The sequence below is a fragment of the Echeneis naucrates genome, chromosome 17 (genome assembly GCF_900963305.1).
Source record: "Echeneis naucrates chromosome 17, fEcheNa1.1, whole genome shotgun sequence".
NCBI classification, from domain to species: Eukaryota; Metazoa; Chordata; class Actinopteri; order Carangiformes; family Echeneidae; genus Echeneis; species Echeneis naucrates.
The window spans coordinates 9,430,485-9,448,738 of NC_042527.1; the positions used below are offsets into that span (position 1 = coordinate 9,430,485).

The 18,254-nt window shown below is 41.5% G+C and overlaps 1 protein-coding gene across 2 annotated transcripts; it reads left to right on the forward strand.

Moving 5' to 3' along the window:
- The first annotated feature begins 14,335 nt into the window (after window positions 1-14,335).
- Window positions 14,336-16,264, forward strand: LOC115057158 (integumentary mucin C.1-like). Of its 2 annotated transcripts, none has more exons than XM_029524041.1 (4): window positions 14,336-14,441; window positions 14,731-14,919; window positions 15,016-15,130; window positions 15,549-16,264. In XM_029524041.1, the coding sequence occupies exons 2-4, from the start codon at window positions 14,865-14,867 to the stop codon at window positions 15,952-15,954; spliced, it is 576 nt and encodes a 191-aa protein (XP_029379901.1). In that variant the 5' UTR covers window positions 14,336-14,441; window positions 14,731-14,864; the 3' UTR covers window positions 15,955-16,264. The 2 variants fall into 2 exon arrangements, with proteins under 2 accessions (XP_029379901.1, XP_029379902.1); XM_029524042.1 differs by having other exon boundaries at window positions 14,404-14,919; window positions 15,549-15,690; window positions 15,745-16,264.
- Window positions 16,265-18,254: the final 1,990 nt, after the last annotated feature.

The following is an 18,254-nucleotide window of genomic DNA, read 5'->3' on the forward strand; positions in this document are numbered from 1 at the left end:
GACACTGATAAAAAAAAAAAAACAAACAAACAAACTGATATTTAGTTTTAAAATAGTGACACATTTTATTCGGAGAGCTCCAATGACATAATCGAAATGGTGTAATCTCATCTAAAGCCGCCCCCCCAAACTGAAAGCAGTGCACCAGCGAACTCCAAATTTAATAATGGCGTATAAACGTTACAGCAACCCTCTTATGGGATTAGCTTGATTCTGTACATCTAACTCTATAAAAATCCATTCAGTTTAAAAGAAATGGAGGTATAACAAGGAAGACTTTGACCTATTGTTTAAGGTCGATGTCAAACCCATCCACTCTCCAGAGCAGTGACACCATTAGAGGCACGCTGTTAGTGCCACCACTGACAGTTTAACCCAGACCTCCACCTATTATTATTATTTTCGAAATATAATGTACATCTCGCCAATGCTGAATGACATGACAACATGAAGACAATGTTCTGTTGAATTCTCCCAGAATCACATTCTTGGGCTGAACAAAAAAAACCAGCTCCCTCATTACTGATTCAGAGTTGTCTGGCTCTACAGTCGATAGTCTGGGTAACACCAGGATAAACACTTCCATCTCACTGTAGAAAATACTGTCAATTATTTTGATAAGCGACATGGGCACATGGCAATTACTGGATTAGTGTCAACTCTGGCTCGCCTCTCTCAGTCTTTGCCCAGTTGTTGATATGGTTGCTGCAGATGCTACCAGCAGTAGACATCACTGACATGCACAACAGATTCCAATCAAACACTTTATGGAGATTTATTCAGCCTATATTGCACTGTATTTGACTGCACTTTGGACGTCAAGAATGTGAATGTGGCTGTTGGTACATCTCGAGCAGACCGTCTTTAAACATGAATAAATAATGTGCGCAGCTTGTCTTATAAAATGTGTGAGGAAAAGCTGAGTGTGCAAGGTCAACCTCTCAATCTTCCGCTTCCTAAACATAGCCGGCTGACAAGGCTCTTGTGGCAAAGCTGCCGCCCCTGACGGGAGAAGACGCCTTTTAGAAGGATGTGTTGCCTCTCTCGCTGAACTGCTCAGCTGCGTGCACGTGTGTTTGTTTTCATACACCGTATATTCTACTTCTCACTCTGGTTTCAGTGTTTCCATCAGTTTTGAAAATCTTTTTTCACCTGTAGGCTGAGGACAACACAACATGTGGCATTAACCAAGCAAAAGTCGGAGGTGCATCACTTCTTTTATGACAGCTTCTTCTCTGTTGTGTATGGGGACGTGACTAAACATGATTGTAACTGGCTCTATTGTGGCTCAGGAAACATTAACATACTACTGAGTTATATATAGACGGGCAGGGTTTTGTTTGAACAGAGCCAGATTGGCCTTTAGCCCCTGCATTCTGTTTTTATTGATAACAATATGCTGGCTGCTGGTGGTAGCTACTGTACAAAAATAAAATGTTATATTTCATTTAACTCTGAGCAATACAGTGACTGGTAACGTAATGTACAAGATTAGAGTTTATTTTCTTATCTCAGTTAAGATTTCTCTCACTGTGAATGGCCGGAAAAACTCAAAGAATAGGAATAAAGGGGTCCCATAGGCCAGGGGTTCCCAAACTTTTCCATGCCATGGAACCCCCAAACAGCATTAGCTTCTGGCCGGGGACCCCCTTTGCAAACCCACCGACAAAATATGTAAAGAAACTTCATCTTTTAGAATGATTTCCTTAACTTTATTCAATATTCAATAAGTATTTGATTTGCTTAGCATAATACAACATAATACAACAACACATTTACAACACTGTATTACATTTCCACTGAATAATAAACTTTTCAACAAACTGCTGAGAAACCAGAACCTCTAATTTCCGGAGGCACCCCTAGCGCCCCCTGGCGGTCCCTCAGGGGGCCACGGCCCCCACTTTGAAAACCACTGCCATAGGCCACCTGATGCACTGGGATTTTTTTCTACCACTAGCAGGCAAATGTGATCTAACCATACCATGATTTATGGAAGGATCATGACCACAATTATATTTACCATGAGGAGCATTCCTCTATCACACTTCTGTCCCAAATGAAGCTTCTGAAAAGGCTATAAAACTGTCAAACATACCCTGATTTATACAGAAATTCAGTTATACCCCTCCTGGCTGTGTGTGTTGCTATAGAAGTGTGTATTAGCCTTTATATATATATATGTGTGTGTGTGTGTGTGTGTGTGTGTGTGTGTGTGTGTGTGAGCGAGAGAAGCACCCACCTCCACAGATTTGTTAAAGGTCCAATTATGATGATGATTTGTTCCCTACAATGGCTTTACTTGGATGACCTAATTTCCTCATTTGGTGTAGGGGGAAGAGAAAAAAAATAAATAACAGCTTTTTTCCTCTCCTCCCTAATCTCATCCTTCACTCCTTTTTCCTTTACCCTTTTCTCCTTCTTCTTCTACTGCCATGACGCTGCATTTATCTGTATGGTGACAAACCTTGCTGTCATGCATTCCAGCAGTGACAGCATGACATGGCCCCTGAAACCCTTGTCACTCCCTCTCTACACACATGCATGCACCCGAACACACACATCCAGCATGCCTTGTGGAAGAGTGATCTCACCAGAGTGAAGCGCTGCTTTTGCATAATGACAATTCAAGGCTGCACATGCACGCATAACACAATCCACACACAGAGTTGAGTGACAGTATCATGTTTCTCCTCGTGCAAGTATTTGTTTTTGCAACATTCACTCCCTTCACTCTCCTCAGATTTTTATGAAGGACTTACTTCCACTTGAAAGTACTGATCTCTTCTTATTCTTTTCACTCATTTTTCCTGTTCGACCTCGACCTTCTCACCCTTCACCCTGTTTGGCCTGACTTGATCAGCTATTCCTACATTGGTCTACTAACCTCTTTCTCATTGTCTTACACACAACTACATTGTGTGCATACTCACAGCTGTTCTGTGTGGGGAAAAAAAAAAAAACTAAACAAGGACAGTTACAAACTTGCTAAACAAGCAGTGTGTGAGGAGTGTGTGCAAGTGTGTGCGCTGTATACATGTGCCGTTGGTGGCAATCACTTGTTTGACAAAGGGGCAGAGGTGATGACAGGGCCGTCTGTCTTGCCAGGAACTCCCCCATAGCCACCACACTCTATATACACACATACCCTTAGCCCTATTCAGAGCCACTCACTCATGTGGTAATGTCTCTATTGTGACAGCCTGAACGCTTTATGGGCAACAGCTTGGTGCTGGCATTTGGGCATAGGCATTAGTGTGTATATGAGCGTGTGTGTGTGTGTGCCCGTGTCTGGTTCATCTGCTGTGGAATGAACCCATCTAATACTTAAAGTGTTGAAACCTCAGCTCCTTCGCTCCAGACTATTGACAGAAGAGCAGAGAATTGCAGGACGAGGGGATGCAGTGTCTGTTTCAGGCACAAAGATTAAAGGACCAAAATGCACACAAACACAGACAAACACACCCATCTTTCCGCCTCAACTTCACTCCACTCTTACTATCCTTCTGCCACCATCTCTGTTGAGCAAGCAGAGTAATTCGTCATGTCAGAGAGCACTGGTGCTGCCATACAACAAAAGGTGAAAGAGAGTGTGGGAAAGGGCTGGTGCACAAAGCCCTCCCTGCCCCCGTCTGTCTCCCTGTCTCAGTTGCATGGATGGGCCTAGAACCCTTTTGGCATCCCCCACCCTGTTGTCTCCAAGGCCACCATCTGCAAAAACACCTATGGCTCTAAACCTAGACACACACTTCCATATCCCAAGTATACTTTTTAATTTTGTGGTGCAGCATAATGTAGCCCTGAGCAACAACACAGCTGGGAGTGAGGTTATTATTTTTACTGTGGCCACAAATCTTAAAATGTATGAGTTCATAGATAGTACTCACAAAATATCTAAACATCAGTTCTCTGGGGCCTCCAAAAAAAAAAAACCCTTTAGCTCAGTCCAGATAGTCATTCAGCCAGGGGGATAGAGGGAAGAAGAGACAGAGGGAGGGAGAAAGAGATAAAAACAGCTATTCAAGGAGGAAAAGCTGCCAGTATCTGCCAGCTCTACCCACAAAAAGAGAGCGGGAAACAGGAGGATCTCCTTGAGGCTGACGCCAGCTATGCAGACAGAGAGGCAAACAAACAAACAGGCAGGCAGACAGATAGAAAGGCTAGGAGAGGAGGATATTCACACTCTTCCAACTATCTTCTCATCAGGTTACTAGTTACTAAACCAAACTACCGGTGCTACACACTCTCTCTCACACACACTTCCCTGCACACAGACACATAAACCGCTGACTTGTAGGCAAAAAAGAGGAAGGATATTTACTGTAAGCCTCCTAAGGAGGAGCAGTCAGTGTCTTACCGTCTCAATTGTGTCGTTCACAAAAAGAGGAGTGATTTTGCAATCAATGAAAACTGACCTTTTCTTCCTGTATCACATTCCTGCTGGAGCTGACCTGGCAGCCGATGTTGAGAAAACAAACAGATTTCAACAGAGGGGGTGAGGTGAATGTGGTAAACACACTCTGTTGCAAAACAATTTCCCTTATAAATAAGAAAATATTGTGTGGCCTTCACAAAACTAACTGAGTCTAATGGAGACAAATGGAAGGAAACTGAATACTTGATGTTATTTGCCCCAGCTGGTGTCACATCATATAAAAGGTGGTAAAAGCGAGGGGAATGGATGGATAAAAGGGAGAATTGAGTCATCATGAGTAACTGGAGTTTGCCCAAACAGTGACAGTCTGTTGGCAGACAGACGAGGGAGGGATGGCCACCTCAGAGCTCAATCATTTCCTGCTTGCTTAGTGGCTTATATCGATAGGCTGGCTGAGATCAAGTAGAATATGAATGTGGAATTAGGCTTCAGTGTCATACATATGTATCATCCAGAACTGCTGTCATCAGATTTCTCTGATGTCTCATTATGATGTGTGGCTGCCTGCTAACTTACTTCGAGCAAACCCCTTATCCAACAGTATTAAAAACTTTGCAGGACATAATGGCAAGGGCAGTAACACGAAGACCTTGAGGACTAAGTCATTTTTTTTTTTTTTTACGTGAAAGTTTTTATGTATCATCAGGAAAAGCACGAGTGTAAACAAAATTTTCTGAATTCCATTTAGCTGCTTCACTTTTAGTTTCATTCTGCCCAAAGCTCAGACTCAATGCTTTTGCAAATTCAAATTGCACATAGCCCTGAATATCCTGGTTAAGGTGAGGTATTTAGAAGATCTCCTTTTATGGTTTTGGGGTAAGCTTTTGGGTTAGTAATTAATATGTTGACTAAAGCTGAAATGTTCAAATAGGCAGTGGTAAAATGGTTTTTCATGTGTACATAAATACATACATGCACCACCCATTAGGGGAAAAAAAGGCTCTTCTGCTATCAGGCAAAGGACGAGGCAAAAGTAAATGGCAATTAACATAATAAGAACCACAGGGTTCTTAGTCAGTTAGGCTTCGTTTAGTTTAGTAGTGTTCCTGATTGTTCAAAAGGCAGGCCTTGTGACAATGAGGGAAAGTCTGGTGTGAGGTACAATAATTCCTTATTTTGGGGGGTAGGGAGTTACATGAATGAGAAACAAGCTTAGCAGAAGGAATGGAACCTGAAAGGGATTACACAGCCCCATCTCGTTTACATCATCACGTTGGATGAAAGAACCAGGCGGTGGAGATTTTCCTTTCAGTGTGTTAAACATTAGGTTAATTACAGTGTATTTCACAAGGAAGGTGAAAATAAGAGTTGGTATTTCTGCGTAACGCATTGAGAGCCTGCTTTTACATGGAGGGAGTAGGTTTTAGATTGGCACCTTTTGCTTGACATCAGCTTCACCTTCAGTGCAGACAGATGGTAAATCATTCATAAGCTGAATGAGAGAAGTCCCAGGATGGTTCCCTGGGGCACATGCAATTCATTACTCTGAAGGTATGATATTTTACTACTCACCCTTTCACATGTCTTAATGTCATAAAGAGAAATGCCCACATGACCTGTCCAACAGACAGTCCATGACAGCTAATTTAAATTTAGATCATATTCCTTAATAACATAGAAAGAATGCATGTGCAAATTTCATATTCATTCAAACTTTAGGATACTTCAGTGTTGAACAAGTAGCTTAGGTCTAAAGTTAATCTGAGCCCTTATGATATTGAACAGAAATGCTAAAAATTTTCTTTTCTTTTGGATTTCAGAATTTATCTCAAGGAAAGAATCAGTATTTTAGTAATGAGTAGCCTTACAACCAAAAAACCCCAAAAACATCAAATTAGTTGGCTGCACAAAATTATTGAATTTCCATGTAACATAAGGTAGCTGCCAAAAATAATGCATTCAAAGTGGCTGAAGACCTGTCACATCAAAGTTTCTACAAAAAATACGGGTCCACTGTAGATGAAAGCTTTCTAAAGCAGTCTGGACTCCTCTTTCACCTTAACTTCACACACACACAAACAAAATTATGTACACAGAGCAGATCCATATGTTGGTGTGATTTGTCACCATCTTTCTTGGCATGGACACGTCTGCACTAATGGACGGACACTCTTTGTGTCCTAAACAAATTAGCTCCATTACTAAGAGACAGACAGCAAGGGTGAAAGAGACGGATATAGAAAGAGAGAGAGAGACCGAAAGGTTCAAGATAAGGGATATTGAGAGAGATATATGTTGTGAGAAATAAACATAAAACAGAAGCTGAGCGGGGGCACAAGATTTATGCATGGAATAGAATGAATAAGAGAAGAGTGGTCTTATCAAACACAATTTTATGCGAGTGTATGTGTCAGTGTGGATGCGTGAGCCGGGCCAGACATTCTAAATGCTTCAGGCCCTCGTGAGGGAGAGTAAATGTGCATTATCGTCCATCCATCACTCACTCATTACTCATTCACTCACTTACTCTCAGGCACACACATACACACACGAGGAGCACATACATGAATGCTGATAGGCCCTAATACGTGCACTTAACACCAGACTGGATGCAAGTGAGACACATTTATCTCCATGCAGCTGTGAAACGATACTGAGTGCATCTGTGAATGTGTGTAGGAGTGAATGTGATCCTTCAGGTTTCAGGTCAAAGCAATTCTCTGTCAAATGAATGGTTCATAATCTGATTGACAGGCCGACTCCCTCCTCTGCTCTGTCTTTTCCATTCTTCCTCATCGTTTGTCATCCATTTTCATTCTCTCTCATTATCCCTCCCTCCTGTTGTACGCATTTCTCTGTTCCTTTTCCACCCTCTCACCTCTTCTTGTCTGAAACTCTTTTCGATCCTCCCTCACTTTTTAAACAGCATGTTTGCACTCACCTTCTCCCCACTCCTCTTCATTCTGTCTCACGCTTGATGATATAGACATCATCTGGTGTGTGTTGTGATCGCATTACCTGTGGCAACGCTGTTCACGACCACGTCACCTCCACCATCTGGAGGTGTGTCTGTGTGTACGAGCTTCTCTGTGAAAATGTGTAGAAATATGTGCCTGTACAGTCGAAGTGAATGGAAACAAAAGCAAAAAGACTTTCATCACAGATGGATGCGAAGTAGTGGCCGTGAACACTTTCTCTGGCATTACTGCAGTCACAGAGTTGTGTGGTGATACTTTTCAATGCTGAAATGCTGCATCAATAGAGATATCAGTTAGACCACTCAGTTTGCATAAATTCTGACTATAAATGAGTCTGACAGTGCTCTTCAAAGTCTACAGATGCCATATTGAAATGAAAATCACTTCTCTTCAGTTCTTTTTCCAATTCAAGCTCAAATGCTCACAAATTAAAAATCCATTGGCTGCAAGAGGCAGGATAGACCAGGCACAGGACCATCGCTCTGTAAACGCACACACACACACACACACAATGACAGTCATGTTTACAACCTCATCATTGAAATTTGATTTAGTCTGTAACATTTTAACTATTCAAGACATTTCCAAAAACTTTGCGGACATCTTCCTGATTTTGGGACTTTGGGATTTCGCCTGGAGATCTCCTTCTCGCTATAGCCCCGTTAGTTTGATATGCATGATTTTACCAAATACCATGACAAACTAAAAACATTTCCATCAGCCATTCGTTGTTGGTGTTAGTTAATTAACTTTAGCATGCTAATTTTGCCAAATTGAGATAATGAACGTGTTAAAGATTACAGCATATGTAATCAGTATTGGTTAACATTATCTCTGTTAGGATGTAAGCATCGTAACATTAGCATTTGGCTCAAAGTGCTTATCTCTTGAAGCTCTGAGCAGGGTTACAGTATCAGGCTACCAACTTCAGATTTAACTCATTTTGTTGAAGGACAGGCATAACAGTTCATCTGATATGCCATAATATTGTAAAAGTAACTGATTTAATAAACAAGATAAAAAGGACATTTAGTTCTTCATGTGGATCGTGATCCAAAACTGGTGGCTTTTCCCAGAATGCAACTAGCTGCACACTTTTTGTTCATGTGTCAAGCCCAAAATTTCTCCAGGAGTGATTTTCTCCTAGAAGTATAGTGCCAAGGCTAAATAAAATTTCTTCAAGTAGCTTGTAGTGCGTCTTTAAGAAAATTTACCCAAAAGGAAAAACATCAGAAAGAAACTTTGAGCTCAAAGCTTTTTTCCCATGTTTATGTGTCAGCTATTGGTTAAATGTAGGTGACAAACTAGTGGGTAGCTAAAAAAAGAGCTGGGCCTCTGCTTTTAAAAAGGTTGAAGCCACAGCACCCTAATCAAAGAAATGGTGATGATCAATCTAATAGTCCTCAATTAGAGAACTTTTTTACCTCTGGCTGACCAAACTAACCTTTTCATGGATGCAATTTCAGTATAAAGCAAGTATCCTGGGGAGAATGTAACCAGCAATTCAGTGCATGCACTCAGTCAAGGCTGTAAATGGAAAACACTCTACCAAAGTTTCCTTTGACATTATCACAAAGATTTAATGATATGCTTTAGGCCTCATTTAAACTCTTAGCAGCTGCTCAGGATCTATAGTGCCATGTCACTCAAAAATCAATAGCTCGAACAAACACACACACACACACACACACACACACACATGCACAGCCTGGGAGGAATCTCCGTTATCGGTTAACATCAGATCAAGCAGATACACTTGAATGGCTATTGGGGCCAGATTGACTCACACTGAAGGGACTCTGGATCAATGTTTATGCTTGCAAGCCAAACTCATCCTGTTCTGATGTGTGTTTGTTGTCTGTGTGTATCCAGGGAGCCCCCACCTACCCAACCAGCTGTCTGCTTATTCACGGCATATTAATAACAAGGTCCTAGTGGCGAAGATCACAGCACAGAACCTCAACCCTAAAGGAGGCCGAGTGCATCCATGGACTTGCCTGACAAGAGGGGCCCCAGGTTGAACTCCCCTGCTGGGCCTGAGAGACAAAGACAAGTGCCTGTGTTTCCAAACATGGGCCCCTCTCATCACTCAGAGGTCAGGAACTTTGAATAATCTAGCTCATGCAGGAGGGATCATACTCTCTCTCTCACACACACACACGCGCACACACACACACACACACACACACACACACACACACACACATACACATTTAGAGATTAAGGCTTTGATATGACCCTGCTTAACCCAACAGAGTAACAAATAGCAGGGTGTCACAGGAGCTGAAAGTGGGCTGTAGATCTATGTGGACATAAAGATGAAAAAATGGCGGTGGTAGGGATGGAAACGGTGATCATGGGGCGTGTGTTTGATAGACAGTCTTGGTGTACAGCTGCTGAAAGAGAGAAAAAAGATGGAGGTTGTGGACTGGATGGACTGTATAATCAAAGCTGATAAAGAGAGAGGGAGACCTCGCCGTCGTCTACCATGAATGAGTTTGTTGGTCTTAAAGTGAACGCACAGCCTTTGATCCTCCCCAGAAAAGTTCCTCAAGCCCAGTGTTAAATGACAATACCAAATAAATTGACGAAATTTATTGACCAAAAAAATGACGAGTAGATGCAGTAATCAATTTGTGAATTCATCAGCTGCCCTCAAAAAAAAAAAAAAAAAAAAAAACACAACTCAGTGTTTTGCACTCTTCAACTCTCCATCAGAGCACAGTGTTAAACTTGCAGCTCCTCTATAGGCAATGAAATGCCCAGGAAGGGAAGTCTAAATTATTCAAGGCTGACTGACATTTTATCTGTTTGGCCCCACAACTTACTGTATTGCAGTGAAGAGCAGAATAATGTCAGCTATAGCCTGTGGGTTGCAGCAGTTGTATTTTTGCAACACAGATTGGCTAAATTCAGATGACTCTCTCAGAGCCTGTCAAAGCTCAGAGCCTTCTCCTGCTCTCTACAGGGGAAGTACGCCACCTAGTGCAAGAGTGTTGAGAGAGTTCAGAGGAGAAATGATAAACACGGTGCCGCGGATTGTCTTGTGCATGAAGCATGCAGTGAAGAGAATGTGATGCATCACTAAAACTAAAAAGAAGATAAAGACAGCATCTTGCTGCCCCAAACGCATTTAAAACCCATTCAGTTTCAGTAGAGCATCTCTAAAGTCTCTGCTGTTGTTGTTCACCTTCTTATTTTTGTGAAAAGAGAACAATACATTGCTTGCTCAAGAACATGACTTATGTGGAAAACAGATATAAAGGAGAAAATTTTGGATGGATGAAAGTCCTTGCATTCAGTCTTTACCAGTCAAGAAAGCTGTGTGAAACCAAATGCAGTACATCATTCCAGATTCTTACACACAACTAAATTTAACACATTTTTTTATGTTCACTTTGTCAGCATAGTTTAAGCTGCAGCTATTAATGTCCTAAAGCTACACTTTGACCAAAGGTTCCCTTCCAACGCAGAACCTGACTGAGCTGTCTGTATTTAGTATTCTGGTGTCAGAAATATGCAAATTTATCAGGTTACCTAAACCAGTCAAAATGCAGTATTGGGGCCTCGATGGTCTGTCATATAACATATATATAAAATTCTTTCATTATTATTTACGTCTTTTCATTAAAAATAAACAAGCTCATAAAATATAATTTTTCTGCTATATGAGTTGTAAATAACCATATAATAAATTGAATCAACCATAACAGACATGATTTTAAAAATTATACTTCGGCCAAATGGATAAGGTCAGTCCACAGGAGCAACACAAAGCAGTAACACAAAAGAGAAAAAGTGGCCTCCACCTCCTAACTAATCAGCCCATTTTATGAAATCTAAGGAGAGGAGAGGACAATTTGCTCAGTATAATAGCATTGGCAGCCAAAGAGACAGGTTACTGAGGAAATGATCGTGCTGGATCAGCTGTGGCATTGCACGTCTTTCAACCGTGAAGAAGTGCGGGCGGAGCGGTGCCATAATTAAAGCATTTATTGATTAGTCTTCACGCTCCTGCGTCCTGTGGACCATGAGCCGGAGGCAGCCGCTTTCACAGACATTCAAATCACCTCAGAGCTACCAAGGCAATGGCTATGCTAATGTCTATAGTAAAATAGGCCCTGTCTGTAGTTGATTATTGACGCTCTCTCCCTAAATGGACGGTTGATCCACAATTGAAGCTTTGTCTGGTGGGGTCAATAGTGAAGGGATTGATAGCGGGGCAGGAGGTCAGTTTCCTTTCAGCTCCACTGATTTCAGGAAATGAATTGGTAACGGCTTAGTTAATTGGAATATTAATTGAAAAGCAAATGACATTTTTCAACTCCAAGGGGGATTTCTAGTCATCTTCAAGTATTGAACAGAAATATACAAGATCCATCCATAGAGGCCTGGGGGAATAGAGATCCTCATTTGTTGAGGATCAACCACTCACCGGACAAATTTTGTCACTTTTTTTCATAAGCACAAGCAATATGTATGTGTATGAGTGTGTGAAGAGACTACAGAGACAGAAAGGTGAAATGGAAAGATACTACAAATCTTAGAATGAATAAAAGAATCAGACAGACGCTTCTTGCCGGAACAGAGAATATCATTGGTTAATAGTTGATGGACCGCTGGTGGGTGCTTGTGCTGGGGCAAAGTAGAAGATCATGTAATCAGTCCGAGAAAGGTCGGGCTATTGATCGGTGTGTATGGCTCTACTCTTACATATCAAAAATATCTCTGTTCTTGTACTGCTCTAAAAATGACCTGAAGTGCACTGCTCTTTACAGCAGTCCATCCCAAGACAGCTGTCCGGCCTGTCATGCTGAGGCACCAGTGCCGTCCAGACACATCGGTCTTTGTTAGGCCATACCTGGCCTTTATAGAAGTTTTGTGGCTGTTTTTCTTCCTGGAGCTGAACTTATCAGAATGTGCACACAAACAGAGAGTGAGTGAGTTAGTCACACTGTCTGATCATTATAGCCCTACAGAAAAAAAAAAAGAAAAAGTACAGAAATTGCGTATCTTTATCATCTGAAATGAATCAATACAATCTCTCAGTGTTGGATAAAGGATAAAATTAAACCTTGATCTGTATGGAGCTGATTCTTTATTAAACAGAGGGAGCACACGCAGCCAAATATATCCATCTGATGAGACATTCTTTTAATTACTGGTCTGATTTGAGACATGTCACTCACTTTGTGTCTGTGCCTGTATGTGTGTGTTTTCTTTGAGCTCTCTTCAGGCTGTCCTAAAAGTCTGTCTGCGTTTCCACTGCAAGTGACTATATGATGGGTGCAGCTGTGATGTAGGCTTTGTGAATCATGCATGAGTTGATGGGTGGGTGTCAATGTGTACGGTGTGGTCGGAAAGTTGTGGTCTGATAGAAAGGAGTTTGGTTTTCCCTATTTCTCTTCTCACCTATGCTCCGTGCATCATGATGAGGAGGCCGGCTTGTGTGAAACCCTAATCGCATTCGTTGCAACCTCAAAATTTCTGCATGGGCCCATGTGTAAATATGTTCCAAAGGACCCCTCATGTCTGCGGGTAAGGGCTCGACAGTGTGCTTCTCATTCCCATTTGCGGTCGATATCGGATATGAGGATATGAGAGTCAGTATTGATTGTAATTTCCTGCGGCGCAACGTTCCACTCTCTTGCTTTATCAGGAGACTAATTCCTATTAGCCACACTGTCGGCCAACCAACAGCTCTGGCTGCTGCCCAACACAATAACTAATGAATAAGAGAGGAACAAATAATCCAGCGAGGCATTTCTGCTCTGACTAACAGGTTGCCACAGGGATGATAATGATGAGGATGGGATATTGGGTGTGGAAAAATGTGTTTGTTTGTCTTTACCCGTGCTGGGTACATCGGTGCAGGCAGGTCATTACTGTATGTCCGTTTGCAAGCATGCATGCCTGTATACCTTTATGGGTTTATGTGTGGTCTCCATTTTGTGCACTGTGCTCGGTGAGGGCAAACACTAGCTGAGTTCTCAGTGATTTTAATGACTGGACCTTTGGGATGACAGGCATGTCTGCATGCTATGGGATTTGTTGTTGTTGACAGAGGGAGCCAAATTCATTAAGAGAATACCTGCTTTCCATCCGGACAGGAGGGAGTTGGCCTGTCAGTGTTTTTTTTTTTCTGTTATTTGTGGAGCTGGTATAATGATGTGATGGCTGAAAACTAAAGGGCTCAGAGTTGTGCTCAACATTTAATTCCTCTTTTCATTTTCTCTCTGATTCACACCTGTTGCATCTCAGTTTTTCTTCAGTGGATCTTTGTGTTGCTATTAAACTCCCTGCTTCCTTCCACTGATCTATATATCCATTCTGCTCTCTCATCTTCAGTTCCTATTTTAAGCCTCAGTTTCTTTATTTCTCTCTCCATGTAGGCTTGAAACTGAATCCATTATACCATACTGTGTAAAAACTTGAGGATTAACGTGCGGCTCCTCCTGAATTCACTATTCACAGCTCTTCTTTCCTAAATGGCCATCCATAATATAAATGGGCTTTTCAATACGAGCTCCTCCCTTGTCTCCATACATTTTTTTATTCATTTCTTCTCCCGAATTATATAAAACTAAAACAGTCTTATTGCCATCAAAACCATCAAGTCTTTTACCCAAAGGTCATGCACATGTCCTCAGGTGTTCTCTTTCTCCTGACAAATTAGACTTTTGCTCATGTTGTCTTCATGCCATGAAAGGAAACTGTTACATAAAGACACAGACTACCTGAATTTGTCCTAACAGATGTTAAGGTTCTGATAAATATTTCATTTAAAGAAAGTGTTTACAGGAACAGTCCGGCGCAGGAAAAAAACTGATACTGAAAAAAAACAAAAGGGAAACAAAACCAGTCTCACTGGAGGAGAGGCCAGTGAAAGTGAAAAAAGAAAGGAAAAACTGCTCCTGAGTGTAGATCCTGCCATGTCAGTTAGGGCATGACTGTGAACGTAACTGACAGTGTGATGGTTAACAACAATGTGAACATTACTTTCACTTAGATGCAGCACAGCCACCTTTGTTACCAACAAACTGTTTATGTTTAATATTCCTACTGAACGACCAGAAATCACCACAGAGGTAAGTGAGTATTTAAAAAAATATTATTCTCCTTTCCTTCACTTAACTTTGCATCCTGTCGGTGACGTTTAAAGGGAACAAAGTATAACCAACACACTCCTTTGTGTGTATGTTTACACATGATCAGTTGTGCTCTTCAGATGGCATTATGGTTGTGCAAGCTGCACTGTGGGCTGGTTTGTGGTTTTGCACATTTCTTGTCTCTGGCCAGTACAAGGTGAACTTAGAGTTTCCGCTCCTCGATTCTGCGGCCACTAACACTGGGAGGGGCGGGTGTTTAATGAGACAGAGCGACACCACCTTACCACGTGGAAAATACCCTGAACACATCTGCAGCTGTGTGACAGGCTGACTGATAAATACTCGGGCAGAGCAACTATTAAGGACTCCGATGAGCTTCAGAGGAATTGAGTCACACTGAGGATGAGAGCAGTCACTGTCTTCTACTGGGTCGCATCACTCAGCCTGGTTCATGCAAGTGAGTAGTCACATTATATTCACAGAGCGTAGAGTATGATGAGAAAGATTGTGAGTTTATATTTAGGGCTAATGTTTTTTTTTCTATTTTGTGTAGCCCATGGACCCTTAAATGGCTGCAAATGTCGTGGGACATCCACAACCAGACCCCGCAAGACAGAGATCGTCAATTACACAGTTCAGCCTGAGACCTGCCGTAACCCAGCTGTACTGTAAGTGCTCTTACAACGTCACACTGTATCAAATGTCAACTATTTGGATCCCGCTTTTTTTATCTGCAGTGGTATCTACTTATGCGGATAGTGTTGTCCTGGTTTTCTGCAATTTTATTTAAAAAAAAAAAAAAAAAAAAAAAATCAACTGCTGTCATTGAGTAATTCAAAAAGGAATTAATAGCTTTCATTGGAACAAAACAGTCCCTTTGAAAACAGTTTACAGTTCGAACTGTGTCTTATTCAACCCAATCTGCAAAGAGATTCGACTGTTAAATTATTATTTTAAAGCCATTCTGGAGTGGATGGAGCCTTGACATTTTAAAACTTGAACACTTGTTTTTCTTTAACTTTGGAATGAACCTTACTGCCTCAAAACTGCCTCATGATGCCACTGACAGCTCTCAATCATTTGCAGGTTTCTGCTGAAGTCTGGGGTAACAATTTGCTCCGACCCTGAACTAGGATGGGTAAAAAGTGCCATGAAGAGGGTGGATGGGGAAAAAGAAGCGCTGCTACAGATTGAAGAGAATGAACCGGAATCAACGACAGACACCCCGGCAACGACAGACACCCCGGCAACGACAGACACCCCGGCAACGACAGACACCCCAGCAACGACAGACACCCCGGCAACGACAGACACCCCGGCAACGACAGACACCCCAGCAACGACAGACACCCCAGCAACAACAACTGTATCAAGCAAAGCACCATACAGGACATACAGGAATAGAAGGAAAAGTAAAAATCTAAATCATATGATGAAGGGACGTACCAAAAGGAAGATCAAGGAAATTAAAATTTGCTCCACTTCTAACTAGCTTTTTTCTTATGCATTTTCTATCACATTAATAGAAAGCAAATGTGATGCAAAAAAGACAAATATATAATAAATCATATGCAGAATATAAAGTTAAATTAATGTTTCTAATACCTTTTTGAATAATTATAGTTTATGTGTTCATGTATCGTGATCTTCCCCAGTGTCAGCTGCCAACAAAGTTTTTCTGAATAAATGGTGCTGTTACACAAACGAAACACTGTATCAGAATCCTGCATAATGGTCTCCATAGTCAAACCATTTGAGTCCACTGATAAAGTTGTGTGTGTAATAAAGTGAAATGTAACAGGAAAAAAGTATTGAACTGAGCAATTCATTTCATTCATTCATTCGCTTTTTTGTGTAATGTCTGCTTCAAGACATTTCATGTGGGAAGAAATGAATCGCTCGGAGGACTCCACTCTTCAAAACAGATTCTCTTTAAATCTTGAATAGTCTGTTGATCTTCAGTCCTTTTCACAACTGCTCAATCGGGTTTAAGTCAGGTGGCTGACTGGGCCATTCTAATAGCTTCAGGGTTTCCCCCCCCCCCCTCTGAAACCAGTTGAAAGTTTTCAGTGCTTTATGCTCGGGATCACAGTCCAGCTAGAAGGTCCGCCCTCACCTTATAGATGGCAGCAGATTCATTTCAATAATCCATCCATTGTTCCTAGAATTATATGGAGTCTGCCGGTACCATAAGATGATAAACAACCCGAGGCCATTATGCTTCCACCTCCAAACTTCACTGTCAGCATCATGTTTTTTGAGTGATGTGTGCTGACATTTCTCCTCCAAACATGCTGCGCAGCATTACAGCCGTAAAGTAAAATATTTGCCTTGTCGGACTGACATACATTCTCTGGGGGCTTTTACACGCTTGTCCAAATATTGTGGAGTAAACTCAAAACAAGCTTCAGCATGCTTTATCTTTAGTAATGGAGTCCTGCAGGCTGAGCTTGCATTGCCAGTTTCTTCTGTAACAGTTGAACCTGTTTCCTCCAAGTCTTTCTGAAGTTCTTCCCAAGGAGTCCATGGACTCTTGGGTTACTCTGTCCTGGTCAGAAATGCTGTGAGGAACTGCTGTACGTGACTGATGTAGGGTTAGGTGATGATGTTCCTTCCATTTCAGGGTAATGGCCACAATGCTGCTTCCTGGAAGACTGATGTTTTTAAATAGGTCTGTAACATTTCCATTGTTAAGGTTTGTGATAATCAGGATTCACTTTCTAACTTATAGTTTGATTTCACTTTCGTACCAATAACTATTTGTCTGTGGATTTCTTGAGTTATTAAGTCTCATGACTATTACTCGTCAATACTTATTTCCTGTATATTAGAATGGCTGCAAAAACCGAACATCCTTTAGGGTGTTGGGGGTTATGTGGTTGGACCTTTCCCAGCAGGCCTAATGATATTGTGGTGTGTATGGAACAAAGGTTGGAGAAAACTGCCTAAATGTGTCCAGAGGCAGCTAATTGTTTCTGCTTGACAGAAGTTGGTGTTGATGCTCGTTCAAGCGTTAACTCACTTTTGAAGTAAAACACCTGGCAACACGAGTGACCTCCCAGCTGTGTGAATTTGTGTTGACATTAAACTTCCTGTGTTTCTTCTCTGAAAAATACCCAGGCTGGCTACAATAACAATGAAATACATTTTGATTCAGCATTGTTAGTGGAAGGAGTTTAATATTCATCGTCTATGTACTGACATGATGGATCCACAAGTCATGTTGTTGAAACTTGTTTTTGTTTAGTTTTGCTATAATCATTGTGGTCATCTGCACTCGTAAGATTAAGCTCATTCCTATATTTACTGGCATGACAATTATTTTCATGGCTCTATTAGAGAGTCAGTATGTCATAACCACTCATCTTTCAGTGTCTTTTCATTGGCTGTAAGGCACACAGCATGGAACAGATGTGACTGATGCCACACAATCTGGTCAAGTGCAGGAAAGCAGCACACTTATTTGTCTTTCCTCTTGTCAGTTGCAATCTTACAGAAACAGACGTTATACATTTCAAAATCAGAACGTAGCTATCATGCCTTTGGAGTTTAATAGTGATCCATTAAATGATGCATGTTATTTCAATACCTTTCTTTCTCTGGCAGATGCGAAAGTGCTTTGTTGTACTTGAGACTGGAGGCCCAACCACTAAAACCATCACATCCTGAGGGGCTGCAGAGCATCTGTGTTCATGTGTATAGAGATCTATTAGTAGAACCGTGTCCTCTTTTCTCAGAAAATTAAACCCCACTCGACAATATAAACATCTAGCGTCACTCATTGTGGGTAAT

Excerpts from the sequence above, each read along its gene's own strand:
- LOC115057158 (XM_029524041.1), top strand. The coding sequence starts at position 14,865 with ATGAGAGCAGTCACTGTCTTCTACTGGGTCGCATCACTCAGCCTGGTT. Across the intron at positions 14,920-15,015 it reads ACTCAGCCTGGTTCATGCAA|CCCATGGACCCTTAAATGGC; the intron begins GTGAGTAGTCAC and ends TATTTTGTGTAG. Across the intron at positions 15,131-15,548 it reads TGCCGTAACCCAGCTGTACT|GTTTCTGCTGAAGTCTGGGG; the intron begins GTAAGTGCTCTT and ends AATCATTTGCAG.